Genomic DNA, 15,054 nt, shown 5'->3' on the forward strand with positions numbered 1-15,054 from the left:
TATTTTCAGTTTACGAAGTTGTCTGTAGGTAATGAGACACCAGAAGCAAGTTACAGTAGTCTCACATCATACAGAACTGAGATCAAATGTGGGAAAATATTGGAACACTGGAGGTGTGGGGCAAGAATCTGACTAGTACCAGGGACTTTCTGAGTAAATAAAATGCTGTAAACTTTCTTTGTAATTGATTTTTGAAAATCTGCTTGTGTTGTCTGTGACTGTAATATACAGTATATGCTGGCATTTGATATGGAGATAAGGTGTATTCCTACTTTTGATGGCCTTTATATTCTTAACCCGCGCCGTCCTGGCGACGTGAATCAACGCGGCAACATTGCAAGGTCCCTAATTTGCACAATTTTCAATTTTCACGAGTGATTTCGCGAGTGATTTTTGGCACGTATACACGGGACACCTTCCTCTATTCCTCTACAAGATGCCAAGCAGGAACAATGCCTTACACCGCATAACCTCTCCCCCCCCCCCACACGCCATTGTCTCGGCAATTCATCTGTTACCAGTGACCTGGCCAATAAAGACATTCAGGGCCAGAGTGATTCCCCAATCGATGACAATGTGGAGGACAAAGTTTACATAGCATTAGAGGAAGAAACAGTCAGAAATGATGATCAGGTAATGTGGGAAAAAAAAGGTCACGAATGGTGATGAGTTAGTGAGTGAAACAATGCTTATAATGCCTATACAGTAAACCCCCGCTATAATGCGGTTCAGATATTGCCGGTTCACTTTATCGCGGAATTTTCATTGGAACCTAACTATTTTTACATTGCGGGAAACCCCGCCTCATCGCGGTTTCCACAATGCCTACTACGGCTATTTTTAGGGTACAGTACATATTTTACATCTTTATTTTCAGTACTGTATTCTGAAATGGATATGTTTATGGTATTTTACATCTTTATTTTAAAATATTAATAGCTGTATTAAAATAATAATTAAAAATCGGCTAATATATTTGATAAAATACAAGTGAAATCGTGGCGTGGGGTGAGGAAATACCCAGACTCATTGGTAGGTGGCACACAATTGGCTGGAGCCTTACCAGTAGCCAATCCAAACACGCTTTACATTTTTACTTGCCGCTGATTGGCTGCTGCCGATGCGCCCTCCTCAAAGAGAGGAGCAGGACCGCACCGCACCACCATACCGCACCTCCCAGTTTACCTGACGAGCACAGGCGTAGGTGGAGACACTTCAGCAGTCTGGACAAACTCTCACTGCCTTCCATATGCTACATTCTGCCTTCTTTATTGTCCAAACAGTTGACTCAATCACCCCAAACATACGGTTCTGAGCCAGTTCACAGGCATAGGTGGAGACACTCCATCACATACTGACTCCCGTTTAGTCCCGTATGCTATGTTCTGTCTTCTTTATTGTAAGAACAATTGACTCACCCCAAACACACGGTTCAGAGACAATTCACCATCAAGTCAATTCACCATCAAAACATGGATGATTCCCTGTCATTCTATAAATATACTTATTATTGATTAATTAATACTTTAATAACTAATTTTCAGCTGGATTTTATAACTCATATAAGTAAAAAACTAGTGTACTGTACTTGCTGAATAAACTGGTATGTAAATAAATGACGGGGAATTGTCTTGACGGAGAATTGTCGCCGACATTCCTCCATTAAGTTTGTCCAACACTTTAACTTTCTCTGTCAGCAACATCACTTTACTAGTCCGTTTTGGTGTGTTACCACATGCATCACTAGCACTATGCTTAGGCCCTATGTTGACAGACAAGGCAAGCAATCACTGGAAGGCAGAAAAATAAGCCACAAATAATGATTTGCGAGTCACGCATGGTTCGACCATCGGATTCAAACTGTGTGGTGCGTGGTAGACCGACCTCCCGCACTTACGTTTCGCTCACCACACGCAGAAATGTCGTCACAGGCGCCCTCTCAAGAGCTGCACAACTAATATACACCTTGTACTGAACTTCATGATCATCATCATCTTCAATTTGTCTCATTCATCATCAGTGAGTGCCTGTACTGGTTTTTCTTATTAGTAGACAATAAATAGCCATTTTAGGGGTAGCGTCGATACATCGCGGATTTTGCTTATCGCGGGTGCCTTTGGAACATAACCCCCCGATAAAGTGAGGGTTTACTGTATTACTGTTTGAAAACCAATATACTCTTGTATTACATATAAATTCGTACCAAGTAAATAAATAAATACTGTTTATGAGTGGATAAAATAGTTACCCTCCCATAGAACTCGTTTTCTTTGGTGCCAGCCTGTTAGAAAACCCAGTCAGGTAAGGAAGTATTCGTACCTAAATCCAGTAGTTTAAACCTCAGGTGAGCGATTTCTCTATGAATTTTCGATGTTTCTCACCAAAAGCAGATGTTTGAGAAAAAAAAAAAAAAAAAAAAAAAAAAAAAAAAAGGTCCAAAAACGTCGGGATGGGGCGGGTTATGAATGAAAGAATGGATTTTATTGAGTTTTGTTGTTTCAAGTTCATTTAAAGAAAAATAATACTTATATCTCTATATACTGATACATATATAATATACTTTAATGGAGGTGAACAATTATTGTACAAAAGGAACTGGTCTTCAAAAACAGTTATTTTGGCATCATGGAAAGAAGTAATTTTTTTGTATGGAAGGGGTTGCTTGATTATTTTCTTGTCTTGTACCTTTCTTTTACATAAAAATAAAGAAACCAAAGACAGATATACAGTACTGAAGAGAGATTCTGAAGGGTGTGTGTGTATCTGAAAATTACTCACATCAAGCAAATTTCTGCAGTCTTGGTCAAGACATACTATTTTTTCTCATAACTATCCTTCCGGAATTAGGATACGTCTTTCACACTGCAGTGTCTTATGTGCCACGAAATACGGGTATATACAGTAGGCCACGAGCACCACGAATTTGGTGTGCACTAATCACGATCTGCGTTACAACATAAACCACACCCTTTATCAATCCGTGTAGCAACCCCCGTCAGTGAGGTAAAACTCTTACTGGTGGGACCCCTCCACATTCCATTTGAAGTTCCTGAGTAGTGATGAATCCCAACATGGCTGCCAAACATGGCCGCTGCACCTGCACACTAAGCCTTCACCTCTCCAGTCCTGCCCCATATTTTCCCTACATTGTTCATGGTACATGCCCTTGACCCTTCCCTGTCTGCTCGTGTACAGAGGGCATGTTTTCCCAGTGCCACTGTGTGCTATCGCTCCATCACTCTTCACGGTGAATACCCTGAACGGCAGTTTATATAGCCTACTTTGCACAGCAAAATGCTTGGACCCATTAACTGCATGACTCTTCTTCTCAGCCAGCCTCCTTCTCCCACTCTATCTATCTATCTATCTATCTATAGCCCGACGCCCTAATCCCGCAAAGGGTGGCCACAGACAAAACACCTCCAAGTCACTCTGTCACCCACCATTTGACTACCCTCCCCCAAACTCACCCCCCCCATATACCTCTCAACTCCATCCCTCCACCTCATCCTCAGTCTACCCCTCCCTCTTCCTCCCTCAACCTCACCTACATACACCCTCTTAGTCAGTTTTTCATTCTCCATTCTCTCCACATGTCCAAACCACCTCAGTGTATTTCTCCTAATCTTCTCAACCACATCCACATCTACCCCACAACGTTCCTTCACTTCTTCATTCGTCAACCTGTCCCTCCACGTCACTCCACATGCTCCTCTCAAGTAACTCATTTCCACTGCTCTCACTCTTGACTTGTTCCCCTCTTGCAAGGTCCACGCCTCGCTTCCATACATCAGGGTAGGGATCACAATACCATCATGCAGTGACTTCTTAACTTCCATACTCACCTCCCTATTTCTCATCACTGCTTTCAGTGTACCAACAACCTTCCTTCCCTGCTGTACCCTTTCACGTACTTCATCCCCCAAAGTTCCATCCTTACTCATCACACTACCCAAGTACTTGAATGCACTCACATTCTCCATATCCTCACCATCCAACCTCACTGCACACTCTGTGACTTCATTCCTCTCAAACACCATAACTTAACTTTTGTTTGCATTAACTTTCAGCTTCCTCCTCCTACACACTGTCCCAAATTCATTCACCAAACCTTGCAACTCCCATTCATCTTCACTCAACAATACTGAATCATCAGCAAACAGCAACACCAGAAGCTTCCAAATCTCACCCTCATTCATTAGGGCCAGCCCCACATCCACTGCCCTACCTTGCACCTCCTTTACAACCCCATCCATATATATATTAAACAGCCATGGAGACATCACATAACCCTGTTTCTGTCCCACATTGAGATCAAAGAACTCACTCAGCTCACCATCCACTCGCACCGTAGCCCTAGCTCCCTCGTACATACTCTTCACAGCACTCAACAATTTCCCCTCCACTCCATATATTCTTAATACCTTCCACATACCTTGCCTATCTATTCTGTCATAAGCTTTCTCCAAGTCCATGAAGGCACCATACACTTTCCTTCCCTTCTCTAGATACTTCTCCACTAAACATCTTACAACAAATATCTGATCTACACACCCTTTCCCTTCCTAAATCCCCCTTCTTCTTCTCCAACTAGCTCCTCTGTCATATGCCTAACCCTATCAATGAGTACTCTACCATATATTTTACCAGTCACACTAAGAAGGCAAATACCCCTATGGTTACCACATACTTCTCTTTCCCCTTTTCCTTTGTACAGAGGAACAATTATACCTGATTTCCAGTCCTCTGGAACCCTTCCCTCTTCCCAAGCCAATCTACACAACTTCCATATCCACTCCACAACAATCTCACCCCCATACCTCAGCATTTCACCACACACTCTATCAATTCCTGGGGCCTTTCCCAGCTTATTCTTCTTCATCGCTTCCACTACTTCCGCCCTACTGATCTCTTCCTTCCTCCTCTCATCTCTTCTTCTCCCAGCCATTCCCCAACCACTTATACTCACACTGCTCTCACTCTCTACATTCAACAAATCCTCAAAGTGCTCCTTCCATCTCCTCAACTTCTCTCTCTTCTCCACCAACAATCTATTATTCCTATCTTTCACTCCCCTACTATTTCCCCTTTCACACTGCCTTACTTTCTTTACCTCCTTCCAAAACAATTTCTTACTCTCCCTCCATTTCACACTCAGATTCCTCCCAAACTCTTCATCCACTTTCTTCTTACTCTCCTTCACCAGTCTCTTAACCTCCCTTCTCCTGCTCACATATACCTCTCTCTTCTCTCTCTCATCTTCTCCCCTACCTCTACTCACCAACCATTCACCATATGCCTTCTTCTTTTGTTCCACAGCTCGTTTCACCTCATCATTCCACCATGCTGTCCCTTGCACACCCTTGCATCTCCTCCTCACTCCACAAACCGCCTCACACGCTGCGCCTATCTCTTCCGTGAATATCTTACATACGTCTTCCACCCCTTCCATCTGCTCTAGCTCATGCCTTCCCAATCTTTCTTCCACTATGCTCTTATACTCTGTCATTTTCTCACTCTCTTGCAATTTCTCCACTCTTCTCACAGGAGCTGCTTCCTCCTGTCTTCCCCTTTGTCTCCTCAACCACTTTCTTTGCAGCTCTACCTTGGCCATCACTAAGTGATGGTCCGAGACTCCATTCCCCCACCCTCTCCATACTCTTGCATCCAACACTTGTCTTCTCATTCGCTCATCCACACACACGTAGTCTATCATTGCCTTTCATTCAACAAGTTCACCATCCATCCTCTTCATTACTCTCCATGTATACCGGTGGATCATCTTATGACGAAAGTAGGTGTTGGCTATTGCCAACCCCTTACAAGCACAGTTGTCCACCAAAGCACTACCATTCCCATCTACTTCAGCTGGCACACCCCACTGACCAACCACTCCATCCACTCATACATTCCCAACTTTGCCATTCATGTCTCCAATCAACAGCACTCTCTCGCTCCTCTCAAACTTGTCCATACATGCTTCTACTCTCGCCCAAAACTCATCTTTCACTCTTGCCACTCGATCCTCTGTTGGAGCATACACACATACAATCGCCCATGCTTGTATACCTACTTTCATCCTCACCCATACAAACCTTGCACCCACTGTTCCATACTCTCTTATATTCTCCTTCCACTTCTTGCTTATCATCAGACATACTCCCTCTCTTGCCCTCTCATTCTCACTGACTCCCGCACATATACCTACACCATATTCCCATTCTCTCACCCTTTCACCTTTCCATTTAGTTTCAGTCAATCCACATATATCCACTTTTGCATCCTCAAGCACCTGAACAATCTCTCTCTCTCTTTCACTTCATCGTTCACTCCTCTCACATTCCATGTTCCCATCCTAAGAATGTCCTTTGTCCGTTCCTTAGTCGTCAACGTATGGTCCGTCCGGGTTCGAGGCGCTTTATTCGCTTTTTTAGTTAATTCTTTTTACGGGGTGGGGCACTAACCCACCACTAACCCTTTTAGTCGCCTCGTACGACAAGCAGGGATAATGGGGGAGTATTCTTGAAACCCCCCTACCCCCAGGGGTAAAACCATAGTGCTCGTACACAGAACAGTCGCCCCAATACTTTGACAACAAAAAATTCCTTCAACTGATATAAACATTTAGAATTAGAATAGAATATTACATGCATTTAGAGATATGAAAGACTTAAACTATGGTATATAAAAATAACTCACATTTAGCAGCAAAGGTTGCCTTACGAGCAGTGCGTGGTGTCTTCATGACCCCACTCCCTGGTGAGCCCAGCACCGCATCTAGGCGGGCAAGAGACTCATCCAGCAGGGAAGTCTGGCCCTTAGGCATGGTGGCTGCCATTCCACTTGCACTATATCTGAAAAATCATCATGGCTCAGTTAGCGTACAGTAATCCCTCATTTATCCAGACACAACACAGTCAAAGGCATGTCCAGGTAGTGGCAACATCCGGATAATGAACACTATTCCCCTATCATACCCAAACCTTACACATACTCACCTCCAACCTATACCGAACCTACTTGTAAAGTACCTATGCTTAATTTGCAGTGTGTTCCAGTCATTCAGGCATATTTAGACATCAAAACACACAGGAATATCCAAAGTAATGCTAAACACCAAGAAAACCATGCACGAAAACTAGTGAAAACCAAAAACACCCTATCTATACACTACTGTATGTATAGTAACCCTCCTTATCTTGGCAGTGTTTTCCAGTCATTCTGCCATATTTTGACATCAACACATACACAGGATTATCTATGAAAAAAAAAAAAAAAAAAAAAAAACACCCTGCCTATACAACACTGTATGTACAGTACTCCTAATTTTAAAGTTCTCATGTCAATCTGCCATATATTGACATCAAAACACACAAAAGAAAGAAAACCATGAAAAAAAATAAATATAAAAACCTAAAAACACCCATCCTATACAAGACTGTATGTACAGTACCCCTCCTAATTTTGGCACTGTTTTCAGGTCAATCTGACATTTTTAGACATCAAAACACACATAGGAATATCCAAAGTAAAAACACACATAGGCATATCCAAAGTAATGTTAAACACCAAGAAAACCATGAAAACAAAAAAACTGAAAACCAAACAGTACCCGACCTATACACTACTGTATAGATACGAGTAGTACCCCTCCAAATTTTGGTGGTTTTTCAGTCATTCTGCCATATTGAGACATCAAAACATACATAGGATTATCCACATTAATGCTGAACATCATGAAAACAATGCATAAACAACGAGAATCCACACACACACACACAAAAAAATACGACGGTTTGATAATCTGCTGTCTGTGACGAGTTTTTGCTCCCTGGGCTCAAAAAAAAAATTCCATGGCCAAATATGCCACTGGAAATTGGATATATTGGTATAAATGGTATACCAACAACTTCACTGATGTGAAGTACCCCTCCAAATTTTGGCGGTTTTTCAGTCATTCTGCCATATTGAGACATCAAAACATACATAGGATTATCCACAATAATGCTGAACATCATGAAAACAATGCATAAACAACGAGAATCCACACACACACACAAAAAAAAATACGACGGTTTGATAATCTGCTGTCTGTGACGAGTTTTTGCTCCCTGGGCTCAAAAAAAAATTCCATGGCCAAATATGCCACTGGAAATTGGATATATTGGTATAAATGGTATACCAACAACTTCACTGATGTTTACACTATAAAATAAGCTAATAAAAACACATAAAACTGACAAGTAAGAGTACAAAAATTCAAGCAAGAATTAAGTGTTCAAGAGTAAAACTTACCTTCATATAACTTACCACCATCCTAGTGCAAAATTCTGCCAGCATATTTCAAGAGTTAAGCACATGTCTAGATTGCCTAGATGCAGAATTTCATAAGCTTTCTCATGGGTTACTGCGAAATTTCAATACGATCAACAGTAGTCAAATAAATTGCAAAAAACTTTGAAAACTCATGAGTCACTACTATCACCACGGAAGAGGGTAAGGACTGAGGGAGTGAAGGGGGGAGCCGGGAGGGTATGGAGGAGGGATGGGGGGGGGAGGCTGTGGGCAGGATTCTCCCCCTTCTGTCAACAAGCAGACAGGCACTTTTACCGTACATTTACTTGTGGCTTGTGGTCTGTTAGATGCCGAGTGGCCATGCGGAAACACAACTCACCGTGACTGGGGGACTTTCAACCTTCGATAGAGAGGCGGACATCCGCTGTCGTCGAACATGTACTTGCAGCTTGCGGTCTGCGTTCAATGGAGGTGGTGGTTCGGAGAGACTTAGCCCTCGTGGATGCACGATATTAGACATTCGGTGGGGAATGCACACAGACGTTTTGACACCACATAAGGGTTACAGTTGTATTACTCGGGTGCTGGAGATTTGTTGGAAGTGGGGCAGACGGACATTTCAGCTCTGGTTGTGGGTTACAGACTACTTCCAGCTCACGGCTCGAGCCCAGCGGCTACGTTAATGAATGTTTAGACATGTTAGCTGGCCGGCTGAAGTTCTCGGGCACTTTTATGTCCGGATAATAGCAAGTAAATTTGGATAATGGTTTAATAGAGCCAAGGTCCAGCATCCAGATAATTGAAGGATCATTGTTTAAAGTGCTTCATTTCACACCCTTTCTAAAAATATACAGTGATTGTGGTCAAAGGGCACAAAACTGAACTGCTGATCAGATAAAAAAATTAAGGCAGGGAGCTGTTTCTATCTATCTCAATCTATACATAGCAAAACACAATAATTGCAAGAGGGGTGGCCACAAAAAATTACCTCCATTTTACTGTGTCCTCTACCATTTGGCTGCCCTCCTTGCAACTCACACCATATACCTCTCCATCTCATCCCTCCATCTTATCCTTGGTGTCCCCTTTCCCCCTCTCCCCTTCCACCTCACTCACTTGCATCCTCCATGTCACCCCTTCCACCTCACTCACTTGCATCCTCCATGTCACCCCTTCCACCTCACTCACTTTCATCCTCCATGTCACCCCTTCCACCTCACTCACTTGCATCCTCCATGTCACCCCTTCCACCTCACTCACTTGCATCCTCCATGTCACCCCTTCCACCTCACTCACTTGCATCCTCCATGTCACCCCTTCCACCTCACTCACTTGCATCCTCCATGTCACCCCTTCCACCTCACTCACTTGCATCCTCCTTGTCACCCCTTCTACCTTACTCACTTGCATCCTCCACGTCACCCCTTCCACCTCACTCACTTGCATCCTCCATGGCACCCCTTCTACCTAACTCACTTGCATCCTCCATGTCACCCCTTCTACCTCACTCACTTGCATCCTCCTTGTTACCCCTTCCACTTCACTCAACATGCATCTTCCTTATCAATCTCTCATTTTCCATTCTTCTACATGAGCAACACATCTCAGGGTATTGCTCCTAACACATTCCAGTAAATCGATATCAACACCACAATATAAATATGTACAGAACTGTACACAGTAATCCCTCGATTATCCGATGTTATAGAGCCATCAGTACGTCCAGATAAACGAAATTTGGGTACAGGACAATACCCTACCAGCTTATAACCTACATGTAAGTACACAGTACCCCTCCTAAATGTGGCAGTGTCCTTGAGTCTTTCAGTTATTTTGACATCAAAATATACATGGTTTTATCCAGTATAATGCTAGACACTAAGAAAACAATGCATAAACTAGAGGCCCCCCCAAGTGGGGAATCACACCAACCGCGAGCCGATATGTATCTAGTGTGGCTCGGAATATGGCCTTCACCGTAACCTACTTTCACCAATTCTGAACTCGTCCAAGATTTTCATCCCTACTACACACCAGTAAAATTTTGTGATGATATCTCCAGAGGGGGATGAATATAGTTTTGAATGGCGAGTTGCTTGAGGAGGTAGAGTGTTTTAAATATCTAGGGTCACATGTTGCTGTGGATGGAAGAATAGATGCAGAAGTTTAGAATAAATGAAGTAGGAAAGGTGCTGGGAGGAATGAAAAAAGTGTTTAGATGTCGTTCACTTAGAATGGATGTAAAGAGAAGGCTGTATGAAGGTGTTGTGGTACCGACTGCATTATATGGGGCTGAAACATGGAATATGGGTGCAGCAGAGAGGAAAAGTTTGAATGTAATGGAGATGAGGTGTCTGAGGAGTATGTGTGGAGTGACGCGTATGGAACGAGTGCAAAATGATGAAGTGCGAAGGAGAACTGGAGTTGTTCGGGAGATGGCTGGTAGGGTTGAACAGAGGGTGTTGCAATGGTTTGGGCATATGGAGAGAATGGATAATGAGCGATTGGTGAAAAAGATAACTATATCTGATGTGAGAGGTGTAAGGCTGAGAGGAAGACCACGAATAGGATGGATGGACAGTGTGAAGAGAGCGCTGGATGTGAGAGGGATGTCTCTTGAGCATGGAAGAGAGGCTGTGCGTGACAGAAATAAATGGAGAGAAATTGTGAATGACTAAGTTATGACGTAGCCCTGAGGGGATATTCTCCTGCATTTGGTCTGATCAGCTAGGCAGGTCAGGTGCGGGTAAGGGGATGAGTCTGTTATGATGTGGCGGGGTAAACCAGCTCTGCTGTCGGGCCCTGCTGCGGATGTCACTGATTGCAATGCGCAGCTGACCTTGTGCGGTGTGGTGCGGTGAGGATCTGTCCGTTCTCCCCTTTGGGGCTAAGATGCAAATGAATGTGTTTGAATGGATGAGTAAATGGGGAGTGTGTCGTCCTGTCTCGGCTACCTCCCTTTCCTTGGGGGAAGCAGCCTAGGTATATAGATAGATAGATAGATCTCCAGAGGGTGCAAAGTTATCATGCAAACAGACACATAGACAGACAGACAACCTGAAAACAAGACCAGCTTCGCTATTGTGGCTGGTAACAACAAAAATCCACAAATACTCTACCTATATGTATAGTTGTGGCCATAAATAATCACTTATCCTTCTGTAGTCCGTGCCTCAGACTGGCTCCTTTATACGCAGCAAGTCACACTGGAGTAAGAGGGACTGAGAAGGAGGGGCCAGAGAGAGAAGGGAAAGTGGGTGGGGGGACGAGCGATGGTGCTTGGGTGGAGTGAGGGAGGGGAAAGAGGGTAGGTAGGGAAGGGAGAATGAAAAGCCTACTGTTCGCCACTGTGGAGTGGATGTGGAGTGGTTGCACTGAGGCAGTTGGACAAAATTTAAAAAAAAGCCATTAGATTAATCAATAATCCTGCCATTACGCAGGACCTTCCTCCATTATCAGTACCGGTACATAGAGATGTTGCTTCTCTAGCATTATTTTACCAATATTTTTACCATAAGTGCCCTGACGAACTTGCTTCAATTGTGCCTCCCCTTCACATACTCTCCTGAAATATTCGGGCAGCTGGGCCACATAATTAATCTATTCTCTTTCATTCAGGGTATCAGATAAAGGAGTTACTATTCGGTAGATAATGCTGCATTACACCTTGTATAGCGGCGTCAGTTAACAAACTTTCGATAGGTGGTGATATCATGGACTAGCTCATGAGAGAAGTATACTGGCATGACAGATCAGGTGTTGATATCAAGGACTGGCTCATGAGAGAAGTATACTGACGTGACAGATCAAATACTAATGCAAAGCCATCGAGATTGTGTGGGCCCAGTTTGTCAACGCGAGGAAGCCAGAGAACGAGAGGACACGGCGACGGACCCGCCTCCTCCAGGACCAGCACACCAAGGACGAGTGGAAGCTGTTCAAACGAAACCAGCAAACCATCAACAACACTGTTTCCCAGGTGCCGCGAAGCCTGCATAAGGTTTTTAAGGCATGAGACCACTGAACTACTTACTAAGCTTTTCCTGGTTGCTTTCACTTGACCAGCGTAAACATTGACATAGATATATTTTGGGAGTTTGGGTAGGATTTTGTTTCCTTTTCCCTCTAACAGATTATGAGAGATACTGTTATCATATCCACCCATGAGCACAGACATCAAATTTATTTTGTTTACCTTTTATGCACAGTTATTTTAAATTACCTCTTCATATGAAGATGTCGTTAAATAATTCTTGAACTGACATGATGGTGACTGTATAGAGCAGGGGTTCTTAACCTGGGGTCCATGGATGGAATACAAGGGGTCCGTGAAGGTCAGAATAATTGAGAACAATTTAGCGAGATTGCGTGATGCCGTTTGGCATCATTAACTTAAAAAAGCAAACAAACAAACGCGAAGTCTTGAAGAATTCTGGTGTTCGTTGACACAAGCCTACCCTCGTCTGGCAAAGCGAGCTATGGGTGCTCTGATTTCGTTTGCAACTACATACCTTTGTGAGTCAGGGATTTCAGCGCTTGTTTCTATCAAAATGAAAAGTCGAAATCAGCTGGATGTCAACGATGACATGCATGTTGCCTTGTCAAAGACCACTCCACAATTTCATCTTATTCAAGCCAAACAACAACAACAACTCTCACTGAAATGAACTTTTGAGCAGACTTAAAGTCTTGTTTTGTTTAATTTGTTCAAGTTGGATGCATTTCATTTTTTTGAGTGGCCATTAGTTTTTGCATGAAAAAGAGTGAGAAACATTAATTCTTTGTAAAGACTGTTTTATACATTGTGAAACACCGCGTGAGGTAGTTTTCAATAAAATAATGTATATTCATTGCATGCAAAATGCGCGTTTGTGTTTATGTACATTTTTGTAGGGAAGGGGTTCATAGTGTTCATCAGATTCTCTAAGGGGTCCGTGACTCAAAAAATGTTAAGAACCACTGGTATAGAGGGAGTGTATACTGCGAGGGTGATCATATTTACTGTGGACACAGACATGTCAAAGGTTGCATATAATGTCTAATTCCAAAAAGTAGTTACATGTAAAGGTTGAGGACGTTTCTTACACAAACATTGCGGCAGTCAAAGCCATCCAGACTCCATTCTGCATCTGAAGTCAACATACACGGATAAACGTAAATATCTGGCTCCGCACTAATATTTGATCTGTCACGTCAGTATATTTCTCTCACGAGCCAGTCCTTGATATCACCAACTAGCTAAAGCTTGTTATCTGACGCCGCTATACAAAGTGTAATGCAGCTCTAACCACCGAACAGTAACTCCTTTATATGATGCCCTGAATGAAAGAAAACAGACAAATTATGTGGCCACAACTTCGTATTTCATTCCCCCTCCCCTCCCTCAATCCACCCCAGCACCATTGCTCGTCCCCCCCCAACCCACCTTCCCTTCTCTCGGGCCCCTCCCTCTCAGCCCCTCTTACTCCAGTGTGACTTGCCGCGCATAAACAAGCCAGTCTGAGGCACGGAGTACAGGAGGATAGGTGATTACTGTATTTATGGCCACGACTGTACAGTACCCCTCCTAATTGTGGCAGAGTTTTCAGTCTTACAGTTATTTGGACATCAAGCCATACATGGGAATATCCAAAATAATGCTACACTAAGAAAACCAAGGAATAAACAACAAAAATCCACAAATAAATAAATAAATGAAGAAGACAAATCTTGCAAACAATTCTAACAAAGTACAGGCAAACCCCAATTTATGATACCCTGGAAAAGTGATAGGGGTAGAAATACCATCCTGCCCTGCCTATCATAGGCCTACCCCTGGTTTTGCAATGGATTTCTATTTTTTTAACAAATATTTTAGACCTAAATTTTGCATTTAGTTGATTTATAAACTGCTTTTAGGCTTTGATTAATGTGTTTTAGTAACAGGTGGAGTGAACACTGTCATTTGGGGTACTGATTCTCGTCCATCAGGTGAGCTACAAAACAGTCTGGGCTACTAGGCGACTCAACAAGTAATATTTCGTGTATGACCATTGAACATCTAACCTATCATGGAATACATAATAATAATTTTAAATAAATATTAACAATTATGAAAGCCTTTAAAAGTAAATATTTCATGCACTGATGAAAACTGTGACATCGATAAATCATGTGTTAACATTTGGGCTGTTCAAGGAAAACGCTTTAAAAATATAAAGGAATTTCTAAATAAGTGTTGTTAAATAACAAAAAAGAAAATTAAGGCACTCAGCAACAAGAACAGTGACTAAAACGACATAAAGAGGGGCCGTTGAAATGGCTATCCCAATCGCACCATTGATCGATAAATCATGTGTTTACATTCGGGATGTTCAGGGGAAAACGCTTTGAGAATACAAAGGAATTTCTAAATAAATGTTAGAAAATAAGAAAGAAGAAAATAAAGGAGCTCAGCAACCAGAACAGTAGGGTAACTCAAACTACATAAAGAGGGGCTGCTGAAAAGGCTATCCCGATCACATCTTCGATTGTATTCCCCATCAAGACATCTTTGATTCTCCGTCACAACAATTCGCACCTTGGATGACTCTTAGAAGCAGATTGTACAAGAGATGCAATATGATCTCTCCAAGATAAGTCCCAAGTAAATGAAACCCCAAGCATGATCAAGGATGATGCAGGATTAAGCTGAATATTATTAAACATTAGTGGGTACACCTGCGGAAGATTTTGTTGGGTTGATAGGTGTAAGAACTGAGTCTTTGATGCATTAAAAAC

The 15,054-nt window shown here is 42.7% G+C and overlaps 1 protein-coding gene across 1 annotated transcript in view; it reads right to left on the bottom strand.

Annotated features, from left to right (window-relative positions):
* Positions 1 to 15,054, bottom strand: part of Nup107 (nuclear pore complex protein Nup107) — a 399,651-nt gene that overhangs the window by 363,875 nt on the left and 20,722 nt on the right. The window contains exon 2 of the mRNA XM_080276587.1: positions 6,700 to 6,854. Coding sequence (XP_080132713.1) covers positions 6,700 to 6,838 — 139 coding nt within the window. The 5' untranslated portion in view covers positions 6,839 to 6,854. The remainder of the gene's footprint in view (positions 1 to 6,699; positions 6,855 to 15,054) is intronic.

This window comes from Coenobita brevimanus, chromosome 65, assembly GCF_032717465.1.
Source record: "Coenobita brevimanus isolate Jiangsu-jjx chromosome 65, ASM3271746v2, whole genome shotgun sequence".
NCBI lineage: Eukaryota > Metazoa > Arthropoda > Malacostraca > Decapoda > Coenobitidae > Coenobita > Coenobita brevimanus.